General features: G+C 43.8%; 1 protein-coding gene across 1 annotated transcript in view; it reads left to right on the top strand.

Moving 5' to 3' along the window:
* LOC142493241 (protein unc-93 homolog A-like) overlaps positions 1 to 21,699 on the top strand; it is a 141,355-nt gene that overhangs the window by 34,439 nt on the left and 85,217 nt on the right. Inside the window, exons 3-4 of the mRNA XM_075596928.1 lie at positions 8,034 to 8,263; positions 13,908 to 14,054. Coding sequence (XP_075453043.1) covers positions 8,034 to 8,263; positions 13,908 to 14,054 — 377 coding nt within the window. The remainder of the gene's footprint in view (positions 1 to 8,033; positions 8,264 to 13,907; positions 14,055 to 21,699) is intronic.

Here is a 21,699-nt window from a genome sequence, read left to right as displayed (position 1 = left end):
AGCAGCGGAAGAGCGCCCTCCGATCGGGGCGCTCTCCCTACCGCTGCCGGGTCCGCCGGGTCCCCCGGAACCCCCTGCCGCTGTCCCGCGATCGCGGGACACCAGGGCTCCCTCGGGGAGCCCCTGGACGCGCGTGCAGGGGGCGCACGCTCCCGAAGACGCGTGACCGCGCGTCTATGACGCGCGGCACGCCGAGGGGCGGCCACTAGCAAGCCGGGAGATTTCCCGGCTTGCGGTACCGACCACACTCGAATAAAGTGTGTCGGTACTGTAGATGAGTGCCTGGATATGCTTGAGCGCTGCGATGAGGTCTCCTGCAAAAGGTCCTTCCTCTTATTCTCAGCTTCCGTGATGGCGGTTTGCACGATGCCATCACGTTCTAGGTCAATCGCCTTTTGTAGGTCGCGCTCTCGTATGCTATCTTCCGTGTTAGTTCTTGTTAGATAGGTGAAGTATGCCTGTGACAGCGCTTGGTAGCCGGAGCTGTCTACCTTCAATTGAGTTATCCCCTGATCGAGCTGTTGCACATAATTGCCAGCGCCGGCGACATTGCATACCCCAAGTGCGGTTGTTTCCCAGGCCAACTCTAATTTAGCGCGGTGCGCTTCAATGTCAGTCTCATATTTTTCGCGGGCCTTTTCTGTCAGTGTGACTGTCCGTTTAGGCCTTGCGCCTGCCTGCGCCTGTTGCAGTTGCGCGGCGGTCTCTGTGTCTGAGTGATCGCTCTCCTGCGTGATGTCTGGTGAGGCTCTGTGTTCTGCCATGCTGTAGGTGTGTGTAGGCCTTTTGCCAGTGCGTGTGGCGTGCGGTCTTTTACCTTGTCAGCGATGGGCGTCTGTCTCAGATGATGCCGAGCGGTGTCCTGCAGCGTGCAGCGTTGGGGTAGCTGTACTTACAGGTGTCCGTTGGCTCCTCACTGTGGGGCTGAGCAGCGGGTGGACTCAGACAGAGAAAAAGGCAGTTAGGAATTGTGAGAGAAGCACTGTTTGTTGCAAGGCTGCCGTGCAGTTTGAGCTACTGGTTGTCTGTGAAAGCTGCAGACTGTTCGCAGTTTTAGCTGCTTGGTGCTTCCTTTGTGTGGTGTAGAGGTTGCTCTGTATAGCTGTGTAAGCTGCTTGCTTGTACTGCTGTAGAGGCCACTCTGTATAATGGAGTCTGGAGTAGCAGCTCCTGTAAGTGTCTGTAAGGCACACGATAATCTTTTCACTATTCTGGAAGCTAGAGGATCACGTGGTTATGTCTTAGCTCAGATAGTGCCAACTCGCCCTCTTTCCTAAGCATGACAAGATCTGTTTCTTTTCTTGGTTTTATTGAGGGAAAACAGGATAAGGTACAGTCTCTTGTGTAGAGGTGTAGGTGTCTCTGTGTGTGCTCAGTGATCAAGGGAGGTGAAAAGATTCTCCTTCAGCACCATTACAGGGTTTACAGAGAGGTACTCACGAATCCAGGGAAAATGGTGGAAAGGATGAAGCAGTGTATGTAAGATAGTCTAGGGACAAACCATCTGTGGGCAGAACAGAGGGGGAGACAGCAGACTAACCCATTTGGGAGAAAGGCTGGGGCTGCCATGGCAACTCACAGGAGTGCCTGGAGAAGCTGCAACATGTAGCAAAATGTAGCATCTTAATGCAGCAAACTGCTGGGAAGGGGGAAATGGCACTGTATTATCACACAAGCATTGGAGTTGCATGTAGAACCAAATACATACAGCTGCCACTAAGCATGCTGACAAGCAGGGCTGCAAGGACAAGGGGGGGGTGAGACAGAAATGCAGACAGGGGTATTCCTGTTCCATGACAAAACCTGAGCAACAAAAACAAAGATTCACCTGCAGCAGAGATCAGAATTAAAGGGATACACACCCAGGCAGGAAACTTACACTGCACTGAAACCTACAAAACCACAGATGGACTCTTTTCCCCAATCCCAAGAGGAGAGAGAGAGAGACTGCTGAAGCAGGTAAACCTTATTTGCCTAACACAAAGTGTAATATGGTCATTGAAATAGGGGTTTTTGAGTTCCAGCCATAATCAGGGTTCAAGAAGTGAGACAGCCCTTAAAAGGGATAGGTGTTTGTTGTTTTCAAAAGTTTCACTGAAGCAATGAATACAGATGGTGACCCACAAGCGGTACTGATTTTGCAAATAAAGGTTGCCACACCGCATAGGACTACTACCAGCTGTGAATGGAGTATATGCAGAAAAGTGTGAAAATTGATGTAAGACTGTGCTGAAGCAGGGGATTTTTTAGCAAACAAATGCTGAGTGTAAAATTGCCCTACCGGGGAAAAAGGGATTTCTGAACTGTGTAAAAGGTATTCCAAAGCCAATTGCTGAGTGTTGAGTCACCCTGCCGGGAGTGAAAGAAATATTCTACTGCAAAGAATGTTGGTTTTTTTTTCTGCAAGTAAAAAAGTCTGCCTATGTATCTTGGGAGCAAAACAGGCACCCAAAGTGTGAAGTGTGAATGCCATAATACCCAAAGATGAGACTGAAAATTACTGAACTCAAGCAGAAAACCAAATTCTGTTGCTGAAGCGGAGGGATTGGACATAGCAAGTAAATAGTGTAAAGCAAATGCCTTTGCTGAAGCCAGAAAATGGGCAGCTAGCAAGCACTGTATTTAAAGAAATAGAACCCTGGGAATTTAAAATGGCCACCCAGCTGAAGTCAAATACAGACTCTGTAAAAATAGGGAAGAACATGTGTTCCTGGTGTAAAGAACCCCACCACACGGAGCAGTGTCCCTTCAGGCCTTATTCAGACGTTGAGAATGAATGCATGCACAGCAATGCTAATGTTGTAAAACTTACCCAAGGGAAGGAAAAGTCTACAGAGAGGCCTGTGAGAGCTATGACCTCTACAAGCAAAATATGCCCACCTGTAGGACTACAACTATTGGGGGTTCTAGCAAATACAGTGACCACAGCTGCAATAGCGCCTCCTGAGGTCAGGAAGAAAAATATACCTGATAGCTCCAAAATGGAGGACAAAATACAGTGTTCCTGTAATGAACCCTACCCCACGGAAGAGTGGCCCTTCCAGTCCGATGAGGAGGAAGACATCTCTTATGGGGAACCCAAACCGAGTCACACCCACAAAACACCCCAAGAATGGTGGGGGTGCCTGAACTCGGTACGAACTGAAAAGACCGCTCCCTATGATGAAGAATATGATCGGCGGGAGAAAGAGCGCGAGCAGTGGATCACCGAATATTTCCGTCAGCTATTACAGTTGCAAGAAAAGCCAGGTGGATCCAGTGACGCTGCTAAAATTTCAAATGAAGATGGAGACCCCAGTATCCCTGAGGGGACGGTGTCATCCAAAACAAAAAGGCAAAAAAAGAAAAAGAAAAGCGGTTCTCACTTACTGTGGAAGGAACAGACACATCTGCAGATCTTGCGGAGGAAAAGGGGGTCCGAAATGCCCTTCAGCCTCTAGAAAATGGAGAAGTCGTCCCACGGATGACCGAATATCCAGAGGGCCCAAGGCAGAAGTCGTGTACCCCAAAGAAGTGTCTGTCCGGTGCTAATAGTGGAAAAAACTCAACCAACCATCCCAGGGAAGCGGAACCGGTGAGTGACAATCCCTTGACCAGCCCTGGGAATGCCCTGAAGGTTGCCAGGCGTGACTGTGATCGGCTACCGGAAAATAACGTGAAGCTACAGTAAGATGTGCTCACAATGTACTCTTTGGCCAGGACAGAATTGGACGATCTCAAGACTGAGCTAGATACTGCAAACTCTACTATTTCCGCCATGGATGAAAAGCAGAGCCAATCTGATAAAATGATGGCTAAGCTGAAGCGGAAGTATGAGGAGGCACTGAAGCAGATGACAATCTTCCAGCAAGAGGTTCACACTCTTCGCATAGAGCTGAATGCCTCACAACAGGAGGTCAACAGTGTCCGGACAGACGTAGACGTATCTCAGAAGGAGGTTCATACACTCCGCAGAGCACTGGATGCCTCACATCATGAGATCAACAGCTGCCGCACAGAACTGGAAGTCTCCAGAAAGGACCTTCACAGTCTCACTGAGGAGCTGGATATGTCAAAGAAAACTATCCTACACAGGCGACACGTTTTATCCGAGCACGGCTAGCACCGCAAGCCGGGGGATGCCCCGGCGTGCTAGCCGCACTCCCTCAGCGTGCCGCGCATCACCGATGCGCGGTCACGCATCATCGGGTGCCTGCGCCCCCTGCACGCGCGTCCAGGGCTCCCCGAGGGAGCCCTGGTGTCCCGCGATGTGGGGGACGGCGGCAGGGGGTTCCGGGGGACCCGGCGGACCCGGCAGCGGGAGGGAGAAAGCCCCGATCGGAGGGCGCTCCTCCGCAGCTTCGGCGCGCGCCCGGCACCCTCCGGCGCGCGCCAGGTTACTGCTGCGGCCGAGAACGGGCAAATGCTCGAAAAAACTCGGCCGCAGCAGTACATCTTAACTTAGATCTCAAAGTCTCTCAGAAGGAGCTTCAGAACCTAAACCTGGAGATGGAAGTCTCACGCCAGGAGACAGCCCGCCTCCAAGCAGATGTGCAAAAATGGAAGGTGGACTGCAAGGAGGCCCTGAATAGTAAAGAGACTGAAAAAAGAGAAAATTTAAGATTAAAAAAAGAAAATTCTGAGTTGAGAGAACACGTCAAGGAAAAGAATGAAAAACTGCATGAGCTTGAAGAAATAAATAAACTTTTGGAAGATGAAAAGTTTGAAGCAGAGCACCGACTGCAGAACCAACTGCAAGGTCTGTGTACGCAGCTCCAGCATACCGAGGAGAAGCAGCAAACGCTGCAGGAAGAAAAGCTGCAGGCTGCTAAAGAGGTACAAGCGCTGCAGGAACGTCTGAATACCCAGTACATCCCCACAGAGCAGTATCAGGAGATAAGGGCCACGCTGCATGTCATCAGAACATCATTGGAGACAGAGCTTCGATACCAGGTAACTCTATATGAGAGGGAGCGGGAGAAGGCCCAGAAACTTGAGCAAGAGCTGGAGAAACAGAGAGACTGTTCCATTCCCTTGAGTCAGTACACCAAGGAGAAAACAGACGCAGCGGCAACCTTGACGACAAAAATTACAGAGCTCCAGAATATGAAGGAGACACTGATACAGACTCTGAGAAAGCAAAGTGCGCAGATAAATTCCCTGAGAAGAGACTTGCAAGACGCACTCAAACAGGTTGAGACTCTGCAGACCAGTAACTTACAGATTCCTCCAATAAGGAAAAAGGTATTGGCTCTGCCCAAGCACCAGTATCCCACAGTAACTAATGCCCGTGAGGACAACGGTACAGTGAGAGTTGGGGACTCCACGCACCTTCAAAACAAGATTACGAAGTTTGAACCACCTAAGAAAGCACAAGCCAAACCTACAGCTGCCGAACCGGCAACAAACAGAGGTAGGAGTGCAGAATCAAAGCCAGAAGAATCCTTAGCTGAGGAAGCTGAAAAGATAGGACGTTCTCTGGAAAGGGAGGTGGAGGTGCCACTCAGTCCCAAAGAAGCTGAACTGGCGACTCCGTTGTGTGGAGGAGGTGCAGAAAGACTGCTTCAAGAGCAGAAAACTCTAAAGGCTAGTCCTAACTGCTCTACAACTGTTGCCATACAGTTTGTCTACAAAAAGAGGAGTGCCCGACGCAACGGAAATCTCATGACAGCGCACTCGGTAAAAAGACTTTACTTGGAAAAAGTCCTCCTCAAGCGATTGAGGAGTGCTGATCTCAAGCACCTTCGGGAGGAGACAAAAATAAACTGGAGAAAGGGGTCCAATTCCAGCGGGACAGAGGGTTTTCTTCCTCCATCCACTCTCATTCAAGTCACAGAAAGATCTCGAAAGAGAGTGGAAGGATGGGCCTTGGCCGTGGTAAGCCCGAGCTTCCCACAAACAGGGGAGGTATGTAACAGGGGACTTATCCCTGTTCACAAAGGTGCCTCTAATCCAGCAGTGTGGTGGTCAACTGCTGGTAGGCAATTAACTAACACCACCTGCCTGATTTAGAGGGCTTAGAAAAGCCTGTCTTTTGAGACAGGAAGAGAGACTCCTTTGCTCACACCTGAGCTGAACTTGGAGACAGAGCAAAGATTCCTTAGTCCTTAGGCTGAACCAAGGAAGGGCAGATGTCTTGAGCGGCAAGCTGACCACAAGACAAAGAGGACAAGATTCTAACCTGGAGCCTGACATTTTCTGTGCACACAAGGGTGCGGTTCCATGAGAGCAGAGAAGCTTCCCCTACAGCAGCCCAGCTAACAGATAAGACTTTTTCGTATAAGACTATTATCTATGTATGTGTATTGATAAATGTCTCCATGATTTGGGGCTGGTAAATAGCTTAGCTAACCAACCCAGTCAGAGAGGGCTGAGCTACATGTATAGATAGTCTCCAAAGCAGAGATAGGGGTTTTTGGTTGGCTCACTATTTCGCTTACTGTATGTTGATTTTTTGCTGTTTAAAGCGACAGGCACAATAAAGCCTTGTTATAATTTCACCTTACAACAGTCTCCATTGTGTACCTCTGCACATGTTCTCCTACAGGGCTACTAGAATTGAGCAAGTTTGAAAAAGTGCTGGAATGTGGCTTATCGCCGTGCGTTTGACGATTAATTTTTTTCAGCAATTTTTTTGCCGAAAACGTCTCTTATCACCGATTTATCGCTGCTTACTGAATAGCAGTAGGCTTTTTTGGCGACAGGCTGGCGATAAGTGGCTTATCGGTGCTAACTGCACAGGCCCCTCAGACATTAATAGGTTCTTCTCCAAGAGATATAAGGGTATATTTATACCCAATATGTGATGTGAAAATACAATATACACACCACCTATTCAGGGTTTGAGGTAGGAGTGCACCCATTAAAAGATATTTTCTCTCTCCTCTCCCCCCTTTTTTGATTTATGTAGCTTTCTAGGAAGCCATTATTAGAGTAGCACCCTTACAGTTCAGAGCGAGCTATTTCCATTTTGTGTTTCTGAGCAGCTAAACCAAAAAAAAACCATCACTTCTCTGTTTAGTCTGCTTTCCTTGTTGCCTCTACCTTCTTGCTGCGCAGTTACTGGGCAGACTGGCTGGGAGAGAAAAGAAACAAGAGGGGACAAAGAAGAAAGAGACAGGAGCAAAGGAGACAACGATTAAGTTTAAAATGACGGCAATATATTAGGAAGAAAAGGTGGGAGACACATTAATGGAAAGAAGGCAAAGGAATGGCTCATTGAGTAAAAGACACTGACAGGCACTGAGTTTGAAGCAGGGGAACCTGGTTCAATTCCCGGTGTCGGCTCCTTGTGACCTTGGGCAAGTCACTTTATCTTCCTATGCCTCAGAAATTCCTTTGTAAAGCGCCATGTAAAACTAGCAGGGCTATACAAGAACATGTTATTATTATTAGAAGGAGGGAGACAAAAGACATGGGGTGGCAGAGACAGAGGACGGGTGAGTGATGGAGAATCAGATAATGAGTGAGTCCACTACCTCCAAATAATTAAATGAGATGGAGAAAAATAACATGGCAAAGGATGGGTAGAGAGAGATTTGAAGTTGCAAATTAGAAAGAGATACATACAAGGAGGATGAGGAATAAGAGAGAGAGAGATGCACAAGGTGCCAATGATGTGTTAGAGAGAGAAGAGAAAGAGGTGAGGTGGCAAAGGAGAGAGATATAGAGATGAAGTACTGTAACAAAGAGGAGGGAGTGATAGAATCACAAGGTGTAAAAAAGAGAAATATGAGTCAAATTTGAAAAACACAGTAATGATATAAAAAGTGTGGGGAGCAGAGGGTGCAAAGGAGCCAATGCTTACATATGTGCTGAGCCCTGGATATATCTGCGTTACATTTTCAATCACTGTCAAATTTTCTTTGAAACATTTAAAATAAGATTAAACAGGAACATAAAAAACATAATGTAAACAAAGTGTTTGGGAAGATGTCTGGATGAACAACTAAACATAATATGATGAAACCATGAAGTGTCCAAAATTAAGCACTCATAACTTTAAATAGATAAAATAAAACTTGCCTTTTTTAAAGAAATTCATTATTTTTCAGGTACACCCTAATTCCATCATCTGTGATCGTAGGTTTGGGTGGAAGTTCTTTCTGGACAGCAAAATGTACCTATATCACTGTGAGTGCAACGCAATACGCAGAGAAAGCAGGCAAAATTAAAATGCATATGATCAACCAATATTTTGGAATCTTTTTCCTCATTTTCCAGTCTTCACGAATTTGGGGAAACCTAATTTCATCTCTAATATTAAATTTGGCTCATGGAAAAGGTAAGCACAGAACACATTACAAATACTAATCTTTCTCTGATTATTTGTCTATGATTCATTTAATATTTCACTTTTTGTTGACTAAATTGCTAAATACCTAAAACCGTCATAAGATTTTTATACAAAGATAGAGCATGTAAATGTTATTTATATTATTGGCCTTTACAGACAAAAGCAAGTATAGACCTAGCCCACATTATATCCCCTGTTAACGTGGAATAATGCAAGAAATAACTCTGAAAATATGGCATGCATTAAGGAGATAGTGCATGTATTATCACTGTTTTCAATGGTGGTTGCAGTAATAATGTAGTAGCATTAATTAACACATGGGAACATTTATGGGAAATCTTCTTGGCATTGGGGAGCGCAGAATCAATGGAAAAAAAGAAATAGAAAAAACATGGTGCAATATTGTAAAACAATGGTATATATGAAACTGAGAAATCCAATGATACCAGAACTCACATGGTGCAAAATAAAAACAGACATAGTTGTAAACACTCAGGATGTGTTGATACAGATTAATTCCCTCTGCCTGGACAGGAATCCTCGGTCTCTCCCCAAGCAACAGATAGGACACAGGAACAGGAACGATAGATTAAAAAAACACTTTTATAATAATAAATAAGTGGAACTTCAATACTTACATGTAACATAGGTAAAAGCCAGTGCAGAGTCTGAATGGGTCTTTACCCCGAGTGCCGCCGCTTTCCTAGAGCGGATATCCACTGTGCAGTTCCGCCTCTCACTCAGCTGTGTGCACGTTCTCCAGGTAAGGTGTCTGACGTCAGATTGATCTCCTCATCATCTTGTAAATCACGGCACCACAGCACTTCGTGATTTACCAAGACTCCTCCCTTAACTCTGGTACCTTCCCATTCTCCTTCAAACATGCAACAGGTATACCATTACTCAAAAACAGCAAGCTTGACCCCACCTGTCTTTCTAACTATCGACCTGTCTCCCTCATGCCTTTTGCCTCTAAACTCCTTGAACGTCTTGTATTCTCTCGCTTGCTCCATTTTCTCAACACCTATTCTCTCCTAGACCCTCTACAATCTGGCTTCTGCACTGCTCACTCCAAGGAAACAGCCCTCACTAAAATAACTGACGACCTCCATGCTGCCAAAGACAGAGGTCATTACACTCTGCTCATATTACTCAACCTCTCTGCAGCATTTGACACCATGGACCACCCTCTTCTCCTTCACATTCTCCATACTCTTGGTATTCGTAGCAAAGCTCTATCCTGGATCTCCTCTTACCTCTCCCATCGTACTTTCAGTGTCTCTTCTGCTAACATCTCCTCCTCCTCTATTGATCTCTCTGTGGGGGTATCCCAGGGCTCTGTCCTGGGACCTCTTCTCTTTTCTCTGTACACACTATCGCTAGGGGACCTAATAACATCTCTTGGGTTTAAATATCACCTCTATGCTGACGACACACAAATTTACTTTTCAACACCCGACCTTACACCTGGTGGACAAACCAAAGTTTCTGAATGTCTCTCTGCTATATCATCCTGGGTGGCCCTCCGCCACCTTAAACTCAACATGGCAAAAACAGAGCTCCTTATACTTCTTCCCAAACCTGGCCCTACTACCTCCTTCCACATTACTGTTGGAAGTACGATCATTCACCCAGTAGCCCAAGCACGCTGCTTAGGGGTCACACTCGACTCATCTCTCACATTCTCCTCTCACATTCAGAACGTTTCTAAAACCTGTCACTTTTTCCTCCACAATATCACAAAGATACGCCCATTTCACTATTGCTCGACTGCTAAAACTCTGACTCAGGCCTTCATTCTCTCCAGTCTTGATTACTGTAACCTCCTGCTGTCCGACCTTCCAGCCTCTCACCTGTCTTCCCTACAATCTATCCTAAATGCTGCTGCTAGAACCACTTTACTCTTTCCTAAATCTGTCTCTGCGTCTCCCCTCCTGAAATCCCTCTCCTGGCTTCCGATCAAATCCCGTATCACAAACTTAATTCTCCTCCTCACTTTTAAAGCTTTACACTCTTCTGCGCCTCCTTACATCTCAGCCCTAATTTCTTATTATGCACCATCCCGACTCTTGCGTTCCTCTCAAGGATGTCTTCTTTCTACCCCCTTTGTATCTAAAGTCCTCTCCCGCCTTAAACCTTTCTCACATACTGCCCTGCACCTCTGGAATGCCCTTCCCCTCAATACCCGACTAGCACCCTCTTTATCCACCTTTAAGAACCACCTTAAGACACACTTGCTTAAAGAAGCATATGAATAGCACTGTGGATTATACTGGACACATGATACATATAGCTTGGCCCCCTGCAGATGCACTTACCAGACTTCCCTCCTACTGTCTCTGTACTTTCTCCCTACCTACCAATTAGACTGTAAGCTCCTCAGAGCAGGGACTCCTTTTCCTTAATGTTACTTTTATGTCTGTAGCACTTATTCCCATGACCTGATTTATATTATCTGTTATTTATTTGATTACCACGTGTATTACAACTGTGAAGCGCTATGTACATTAATGGCATTATATAAATAAAGACATACAATACAATACAAGACGAGGAGGAGATCAATCTGACGTTAGCCACCTTACAGTACCTGGAGAACGTGCACACAGCTGAGTGAGAGACGGAACTGCACAGGGGATATCCACTCCGTGAAAGCAGCGGCATTAAGGGCGAGAGCCTCTTCAGACTCTGCACTGGTTTTTACTTATGATACATGTAAGTATAACAGGTTTTTCCCCACCATCTGGGAGATCTGCCTATTACAGGGTTGTCATGGGAGACCAGGCCATTTACACCTTTTTACCAGGATCATGCATTGAGCAAAAAAAGTTAATGAAATAAAATTGTAAATTTAGTCACAGGAATAAGCAGAAACACAATGTTAGACAAAATACAGCAAAAATACACACTTACTTGGGAAGTGGGGTAAGAACCTAAACTCTCCTATCTACAGGGAATCCTATTCCTGATCATAGTTGCAAAAACAGGACAGACAATATTCCAGTCAGCTTTACGCTGAAGCAGCCCTTTTCTTTCTGGAGACTTACAACTTGAAAACTCTGGAGAACACTTTGGAGAACCTTAAATATCTCATGGCCGCAAGGGGTTAAAATCTCCGCAACTAATCAGAAGGAGCTGATAGGACGCACAGGGTTACCTGGAGATCTGAATAAACCAAGGAGTATGGAAAATTTGGTATCTCTGACCCTTGATTCCCTCAGCGCCCCCCACGGTGATAGGCTCCAGCCAGTCTGGTGGGCCAAATGGAAATTCAAATTGCGTCCATTGATCTGAGGACGTGGGTACTTGACTTCTTCCCTCCTGTCCAAATGGTTTTGACACCTCAGACTTCCTCTCTAGCTTTTGATCCCCACTGTATGAGTAGACACAGTGGCACACTGTCTGAGAGTCCCAGCCCATTATACTGTGAACAAGCATATGTTTTAAAACACACTGTTACCTAAAATATAAACTTTAAAAATATCCTAAGTCTTTTGGTTATTGGAAATAGAATAAGAAGCTGCACATTATTTCTTACTAGCCATATTCCCCACACTCTCTACAATACTTAGGACTCGACTTTTAAAAGTCCCATCACAATCTTGTATCAGATTGGAGTACCCCCCGAACGCCTATACTGGTTCTGGGTGACCTGGGCATTTACTGGGTATCCCCATTACCTAGGGGCTCCTGACTGTTTCAGGGACATGTCACATCCCTATGCCCTGTTTACCTTTCTGGGTTGTGCTGAAGCAGGAAACTTAGTGGTGAATCACGCCCTATACAGCTTCTGGGTGACCTGGGCATTAAATGAGTACCCCCCTTAACCTAGGGACCTCTTGACTGTGTTAGGGACACTTCACATCCCTATGCCCCCTTTACATTTCTGGTCTGTGCTGAAGCAGGGAACTTGGCAGTGAGTCGCATAACTTTTTTCAAGGGAGGATTTTGACCGGAAGTCGGTGCTTATATGTCCCTGGGATTCTGAATTGAGTCCCAGATACATTTTTGGGGTTGCCAGCAACTCTGGGCCCCGTCTACCTAGACACAATGTGACAACACTTTTACCACAAAACCCCCCTTGAAACTCATAGCCTGTGAATCTCCACTGGTTAGCACTCCTGAAAAGGTAAAACACACACAATTTATTGTTGCACAATCACATACATTTCATGTACAATCAATGGGTCCAAGAGCTTACACTCTAAATGCACAAATATGGTTCACTGGTAACCAGCCGGGCATAATACCTTTATTGATGGCCTGGTTACCCCTACACCATCACAAATGTGTGTAGTGCTGTTTACCTGCTGGTTCACAGGATGTTGAGCTTTCCGCCGGTGGTATGGGGAAGACAGGACAGGCTTTTGGGGTGATGGTTAGTACTTTTCTCGGTGGTTCAGCATCTCCATCTCTTACAGGCTGCAGGGATGCTAGAGACAATCCCTGCAGGAGAACACTCTGATACTCCCCCTGATAGATTGCAATCTCAGGCAGTAGTATATAAAAAACAGAAACTTTATTCTTTACCAACATGGTATCAGCATACAACTGGTACACTTGGCCTCCAGCCTTCCAATGGTCCCTTGACTCAAACATCAGGCATGGGCCCCAAGGGTCAGTCCTAACTCTTCCCCTACTTCCTGATAGAGTAGGAGGTATAGTCCTCACTCCCACTCCCCTAAGGGAGGGGATGGAAGGTGGCCAGAGCCCTGCGCATACTCTTCCGTGGGACAGTCTCTCTCAGGGGAGAGACAATCGACTACATTTACATGTGCAGCCCCTTAAGTACCCTGGGGGAGGGTCCAAGGTCTGAGCCCAGGATTGATCAGAACACCGGCCTTGTCCCACCCCCGCTGTCACTCAAGGGAGCTGCTCACTGCAGCAGAAAACCCGGTTTGGACCTAACACTGACTGCACAGTACCAGGACTTACATGTTAAGCAGGGCAGATTAGTAGCCAAAAACAGACATAGCTACATAAGTATTGATGTTACAATGATTAATTATTACAAAATTGTTATTTTAACCTACCATTCCTGTTACTGTGTCCTATCTGTTGCATGGAGAGAGACGGAGGGTTCGGTACAGCCAGAGGGAATTATTCCATATCAACACATCCTGAGTGTTTACACCTATGCCCGTTTTTATTCTACACCATGTGAATTCTGGTATCATTGGATTTCTCAGTTTTGATCATACCATTGTTTTGCAATAATGCACCATGTTTTTTCTATTTCTTTTTTTTCCTTTGATCCTGCGCTCCCCAATGCCAAGAAGGTTTTCCAAACAAGAACTACGAGGACGTTCTTTTTTTGGGGGTCTGAGCAGCGTATCTATGGTTATATTTATCATTTATATTTGCACATTTGAATAGTCACATTTTCACATTGTATTTAATATTTGGATATTTCATTGTCACGTATCACCACCACATTTAAGTAAAGAGCTCCCGGTATTTCATTATTTGCACATCGTGTTATGGGAATAATAATGTCTGCTAAATCTGTATGGCTAATTTTAGCAACACATTTTTTAAGCTGATTTAGCAAACTCTGTAACACAAAGCTAAATATATTACAATGTATTGAATATGATCCTTAGGTACATTAATATTCACTTTTTATTATTAGATGTCATAAAACACTGGAACTACACAGACTGTGGTGCCGGTGATTCCCCAGGTATCTTAATCACATCTGGCAACCTGAGTGAATCTGAATCCGAGTCAACTCAACCATCTCATTTGTTAATCTACACTATTTTAGGAATTTACACTGGTATGTCTACGTGTGTTTTTCCCTCTTGAAACAAATGTCTTAATCTTGCACTCTGAACATACTAAAAACTCAAAAGGTCAAAAAGTATTAAGCCTCACAATAAGTGAGTGAAAAATAACAACAATACTGAATGAAAGTAATAATACAAATTTGACCACAGGTGCTCAGATCAAATGCCGTTAGTAGGCTAAAGAGCCTAACACAAAGATGGTAATGCCAAGTGAGGAAATGAGAAGAAGAAGAAGATAGAAGAAGATGAAGATAGAAGAAGATGAAGATAGAAGAAGATGAAGATAGAAGAAGATAGAAGACATCGAAAGAGCCAACATTGGATTACAATTTACATATGAAGAAAAAGAGAGAAGAAAAGGATTTTAGATTTTTTTTACCTGTGGCCCGTTGCTGTTTGGGATCGTGGATAAGTTCGAGAGCTTGCGGTAACCCCGGGAATTGGAGGATGATGACTACTAAAGGTAAGGAAAAAAATAGAATGTATGTTATTTTTAATTTACAGGTTTTTTTTTATTTTATTTTTTTGGTGATTGCATATGTTTTTCCTCATATGTATTCGAAATATATTTATATATGCCCTCTAGGGCTATACATACATACATACATACATACATACATACATACATACATACATACATACATACATACATACATACAGTAAGAAGCAATGGTTGTTTTGGCAAATGCTTACTTGTTTGTATTTTAAATGTATATTGGTTCTTTGTTTTAAAATTTGTATGCTATTTATATTGCATATTGATGTAGTGTTCAGGCATTTTTGCTGGTGTTTTAAATTGTTTATTTCTGTCTTTTGATTGGTGTTTGCTTTTTAATGTTGGATTCTTTTTTGAATTTTGATTTGGAATGATGCAGTTTATTTAGATATTTATTTTATTTAGTCATGGTTTTGTTTTGGTGATTTAATTGTTTATTCTGGTCTTTATTTTGTATTGGATTCATTGATTGGTGGTAATTTTGTTCGGTTTAATTCTTTATTTGTTTTTAATTTGAGATTGTTTTGAATGCATTTGATCTTGTTTGCGATTGTGATTTTTTAGGTTGACCATTGACTGGCATACTGTTAAATCATGACCATATTATATGGGCATGATGTACCCAGTGTGCCATTCAATTGTTTGATTGACATTAGTAATACGTTCATTTTGCAATGTAATGTTTTATTTGGGCCTGTTTTTTTTATTCCTTCACCATTTCTTGCTTTAGTGGTAAATCAGGCCCATATTACATGGGCATGATGTACCCATTGTACCAATGAATGAGTGAATGGTGGGGGTAGTTGCCTGGGGAGGGTAGTTAGACCTCCTGTGTGGGTAGTGTGAGAGGGTGGGTTAACCCCTTAATTACTATAGCGGTTACTAACCACTAAGTTTATTAAGCGGTTAGGGGACATTAGATTGTATTTGTTATTGTACTGCATTGTTTGTGGCAACGGAGGACATGGATGGTGATGAGGATGAGGACTGCCTTCATCGTGGCAGCCTGACAGGGGTGAGTGCAAGTTATATTTATTTTATTTCTGCAACTTAATGTTTTATTTTTAATTGGCAAATGCACTAATTTCCATATATGCATAACAGTAATTTTGCCCATTACTGAACTGTATTTGTGTATCTGTTATGGGGGAGGGGGGTGTATTTATTTCCCATTTTTTTTTAAAGCACAGGATTGGTACCGCAGGCCAGTGAGGACCCCTACAATCTGACATAAGGGTTTTGATCTGTCAGCCAAACCCATATTTTAGGCTCTGGATGTTACTAAAACAAGAAAAAATGAGTGTATATAGCGCTAAAAGAAATAATATGTGTATTTTAAGTGATATTAAATTAATAGGCTGCCAGGTGATACTAACTCCAAGACCTAGTTAGCAATACAAAACACAAATATACAATACAGACCGGCGCCACTAATGTCCAATGGTAGAAAAGATTGTCCAATATGGGAATGTTCTCACACGGATGGTAACTTTAAAAGTAGTTTTCTGCTGTATCTTCACTGTGTGAACTCCATCAACATGTTATATGTTATATGTTTTGTGTAATATTAGTCTTGTTTGGTGTTATATATCATTGCATATCTGCACTATGATGTGATTTTCTTGTTTTTCTTCTCTTTAAACATGTTGATGGAGTTCACACAGTGAAGATACAGCAGAAAACTACTTTTAAAGTTACCATCCGTGTGAGAACATTCCCATATTGGACAATCTTTATTCTACCATTGGACATTAGTGGCGCCGGTCTGTATTGTATATTTCTGGATGTTACTAGCAATACAATCTCGTCACTTTTTAGGTGGCGTAAAAAAAGTCAACATTTTAGAAGCGTTTTGCATAATGGAGCTATGATAATTGCAACTGTCCTAAAAAAATCAGAGTTGGATGCTTTTGTTGACAAATTGATCAGATTGGTAGATCTGGAGTGAAACCGCTTATAAAAAAACCTTTTAGACATGGATTTTTTATGTGACATGGGTTTAGAGCAGGGGTTCTCAACTCCAGTCCTCATGATAACCCATAAGGTCAGGTTTTCAGGATATCCCTGCTTCAGCACAGCCTTTGACAGAGCTACTGATTGAGCCACCTGTGTTAAAGCAGATATATCCTTAAAATCTGACCTGCTGGAGGGTCTCCAGGACTGGAGTTGAGAACCCCTGGCTTACCGAATTGCCAAGCATGCCAATCCGATCAGAAAGGGATCTTTAGAATCGGCACAAACAAACAGATTACCTGTGCTCTACCAATAGTCCAGGCAGTTTGAGACGAAGAGGATCAAATGTGATGTCTTCAAAGGGCTGGGTTCCTCGGCCTCTCAAGGTTCTGCCAGGGAACCTCCAAATGTATGCAAACACAGACCTCTTAAGATGAATAAAAGATAAATATATTAGGACACAAGCCCCTACAGTATACTTACTTACAAGTAAAGAATTTTTAGTGCAGCATCAGAGGAGTACAAGCGTAACTAGACAACAAAGAAACAAAGTTCAAAGAATCAGTGCTTCCAAATCACGGCTACAAAATAGCAGTTTATTGACTGATGAAAAAGTAAACTTGCTTGAAGAAAGGACTGTGTAGGCATCATGGAGTCTGGTTTGTGTACAAGAAATCATGCTCAGAATAAAGGGAAGGTACCTATATAATGTCCATTGGTTGATAGTGCATAAAGTGACTGTTAGTGTACAGTACTCTCCGGTTCTCTTCCTAGGTGAACTACCTCCCTATAGCTATTAAATATAGTGTCCAGCAATATTCCTCCCACTGTTGGAAACCTTAATGTGGTAAGGAAATAGTTGTACACACGATATGATGACGTCCATTCACATGTGCGTGCCTGACGTTGTTGAATAAATGCAGAAGATCCGGTAGAGGGAAAAATGGAGCACAGCTGCAAAAATGGAAGGGCTGCAATACTGAAACTCAATTAAAACCAATTTATTGTGTAAGGTAACAACATGGCATAGGTGAAATAAGTTACTCTAACGTGTTTTGCGTATATTTTGGTGCTTCATCAGAGATCAGAGTTCCCCTGATAAAGTTTTAGGAATTAGCGAAACTAGTTGGGTTCGCATAGAGGCGCTGTACCTTTCTATCAGAGGTTTGCAAGGACTGTAAAGTTTTTTCCTGGCACACGGCCAGAGATGATGCTGTGACGCTAGGCACGAGACGTCAGCTGTGGGCACAACAACCCGGAAAACACTAGAGGATCACGGTGCGGGGAGCCCTGCGATTGCAGGAGATTGCAGTGTTCCCGAGACGCGGACCCTAACCAGGCACCCCTTGACGAGCTACCACCAGGAAGAATAACGAAACATCACGACGTGATCCATACAAGAACGGTATCTATGTGTTATGTTTTATGGATACTCATTTTGATGGGACAGTGTTCTTTGCTGCGGTGAACTTACCCTTGTACTCCTCTGATGCTGCACTAAAAATTCTTTACTTGTAAGTAAGGATAGTGGCTTGTGGCCTAATATATTTATTTTTTATCCAAAGAGGTCTGTGTTTGTCTTTTGATTTTTACATACTCTTTAGAACCGGATTGATATCTAATTTTGATATCTATTGTTGATATGAATTATAGTTTGACTTCCCATATTTTATATTTTTTATGTGTATATGTTTTTATATGACTACTGTCATGTTTTACATTGCTACTGTCCCACACCCACAGTCGCTCCTACCAAACATTGTGGCCAAGCACTGCCATCTACTGCACTTATTCCCGCACCTGCTGTCTCTGTAAGTCTCCCAACATACAGTACCACTTACATTGTAAGCTCTCCAGGGCAGGGATTTCCTTTCCTATTGTCTGAGTTTTTGTTGTTGCATCTATTATATTATAATTCCCTGTACTGTACTGTCTCTTTTGTAACGCGCACAAGTATAATGATAGGCACTATATAAATAAAGATCTATTTATGCTTTCAACCAGGTTTGAAGCAGGCCCAGTACTTTGCATAAAGACACTTGGGTATTAACCCGTTGAGTACCGAGTCTCCTGAACCGCAGCACTATTGAGTCTGCATTTGTCCCATAAAACTTGGAGCTGACACCACTGATAAGTAAGCTATACAATCATTAGTGAGGAAAGCAGTGATAATGCAGGCAGTGGGCTGGTCAATCCATAGAGATACAGCGGAGCCTCTTCAAAGAAAAGACCCCACAGTAAATCACAGTGCGGTGCCAAGTAGCCTCACAACTGCCTAAAACATGACTGCATATATACTTGTGTACTCACGACACCCGTTCTGCACTGTAGCTACAAGAACGCTCCGGTGGCCATCTCTGTTCCTCGTGGTGTCGGCGTGCTCCTATCCGGATATGACGTGTAAGAGGGAGGATCTGGTAACCGCGGTCACAGCACTCCACACAACCAACGCTTGGAAAATTCAAAAAACTTTATTAAGCTCCACAGCTCCGGCTCCTGGTATAGTACCAGCAGGAACATTTGCTGATACATCAACCACTACTAAGGCTCTTCTGCCTACACTGCCAACGGAGTCTAAAACAGTTGTTGGTGATAAGAGAACCTCTCATGCCCTGGATGGCACTGCCAGCACTCATTATACAAATAAATCAAACAAATGGAACAAATTAAAAAACAAAGAAAATAATATTAATAAAAAAAGAATATTTTACAAAAATAGATTTTTGTGTGTGTGCGTGTCTGTATTCTGTGTTACATCTGTGTGACTGTGTGAGTGTCTATCTCTGTGTCTCTCTCCCTTATCCCTGCAGGTTCCTATGTCTCACCCTCGCCTCTCTTAAATCGTTGTGCAGATAAGTGGGCGTGGCAGCATTATGTGGCATGCGGTAACTCTGGTTGCAATATTTTAACAATGGATTAATCCATCGACAGGTTTTAAAAAGTAGCTATGATGGATTAATCTGTTATACTTTTTTCTTACAATACAATGATGGATTAGAAATAAACACAATTTGTGGCTTAGATTTTTTATAAACCCACTGGGACGATATTTTAAAGCCATATAACCAAGCCATATAGGGGGGTTTAAACTAATTAGTGCAGATTGAGGTTGGACAATCTGTCGGCAGATTTTACCCCGAGAAATGGATTTTGAAGGGAAAGCCCGTGAAATTCTGGGAAATGGATTCGGACTGGTCCTTTCAGATCCTTCAAGATTGAGGCGGTTATCTTTATTCCAATAATAATTTATTCTACAGAGACCGAAAGCATATTACAGGCACACAAATACATTACAGGTTCAGAGTGGAGAACTAATCAGCATGATGGTATTTCCTTTTTCTGTTCTCTCTGTGCGGCATATTTTAGTGGCTTCAATATGTTATCGACAGTTTTGAGCACTTCTCGAGTGAGTTTGCATGTGTACTGTAGCTATTCAGAAAGCTCCAATAAGATGCCAAATTCGATTGTGACCTGCTTCTCCCCGATCGATTGCTCTCCCACTCAGACAACCCGACCAGGAGCTCAAAAAGTTCTCAAACTCGCATGTTTTAAGAATATTGGGATATTCAGGTAGCTGTGATATGCACATCGTGCCTGCAACTTGCCGGTTCTGATCTCGCCAGCTGAAGGGTGGCGAGATGGATTCTGCGATGTGACTGAAGAAAAAGATAATTTTTACAACATCGGATTGAAGCCGGGTGTCTCGGTAGCTGGCACTCATTAATATCAGCTCCGGAGAACCCCTGCTTCCATCCTATGTAATAAAAATACATTTACAGGCAGCTTCATTACGTTAGCAGCTAAATATCAGTGCCCGGGTTGTTTGGGGTAGAGGGGTTGGGGGAAGGTTGTATTTGGCCTATGGTGTGTGTTTAGGACTACCGGGAGGGTTGCAGGAGGAGTTAACCCCATTCATTACCTTTGCGGTTACTGGTATCTAACTGGTATTTAACCCCTTCATTACCTTAGTGGTTAGCCGCTACGGTAATGATGCTGCCTGTAAATATATTTTTATTACATAGGATGTTATCAGGGGGTCTCCGGAACTGGTATTAATGCGTGTCAGCTCCGGAGACTCCCGGATTCAATCCAATGCTGTAAAAAAATAATTTTTCTCCAGAATCATATCACGGATCACATCTCACCACCCTTGAAGTGGCGAGATCAGAACTTGCAAGCTGCTTGCAGGTTACAGCCGCAATGTGAATCTCGGAGCAACTAGACTACAAAATTTTGCAAAGTTTGAGCATTTTGTTTACCTCCCGCACGGTTTGTCTGCAGAAGAGCTACCGATTAGGGAGAAACACTTCTTGAGCGAGTTTGGCATGTTATCGGATGTGACAGATGTGAAGGTGAAGCCTGGCTAGCTACCCCTAAAACCATGGTTCCCCGGCCGCTTATCAGCACCCGTAAGCCGGGGACAATGTGGGTGTTTTGACCCTTTATGTGGTATGGCTACAAAACTGGGACTTCGGGAACGGTACCCTAATAGGGGATACTGGAGGGGCAAAAAGGGTTATAATGTGTGTAAAATGTTTCTGGACAAAGTAACCGGTACTCCTGTTATTTTACGTGCATACATTATAATAAAGGTATGATCCCCTATGAAATATTGCTCAGCCAGCAAGTTCTCAGAACTTAGTTTTAAAACTTGGTTGCAAAGACAAGTTTTACCACCCAAGTTCCTGAGCCAAAGTTGTAGAAATGTAATGTGTTGAAAATGAGTATTCATCTCTATGAGGGCAGCCCCGGTAATGTGATTAGCCAGGATGCCTGCATAGAGATAGTGGATCAAAGGGGAGGATGGGAGTAGTGAGATGTCGGGCCATCTGGTGAGTGGGGAAGGGGGGAGAACAAGGTCCAGAGACAAAGCTCCCCATGAGGGAGACTCTTTGTTCTCTCCAGACACTGTGGAGCTTACCCAGCGGGAGGTATGGGGCTGGCATTGGGAAGCTATAGCTCGTAGGCACGATTCCCATTGACCAGTTGGAATTTCCTGCTCACCGGCTACCTGAGCCCCTTGGGACGCCCCCTCATCTGACGGGTGCAATAAGCTTCCAGCTTGTGACTGGCTGTTGCACTACGATCCGTATTCTGATTGTCCGCCTTCCCTGTTCCATGTTAGACATATGACACCGAGGTCTATGTAAGGGGGCTGCCTGATCAGAGTACCAGACTATTCCTAG

This window comes from Ascaphus truei, chromosome 4, assembly GCF_040206685.1.
Source record: "Ascaphus truei isolate aAscTru1 chromosome 4, aAscTru1.hap1, whole genome shotgun sequence".
In the NCBI taxonomy this organism is placed as follows: domain Eukaryota; kingdom Metazoa; phylum Chordata; class Amphibia; order Anura; family Ascaphidae; genus Ascaphus; species Ascaphus truei.
Note: the sequence above shows the minus strand (reverse complement) of the source record. Positions and strands in the feature narration are given on the sequence as shown.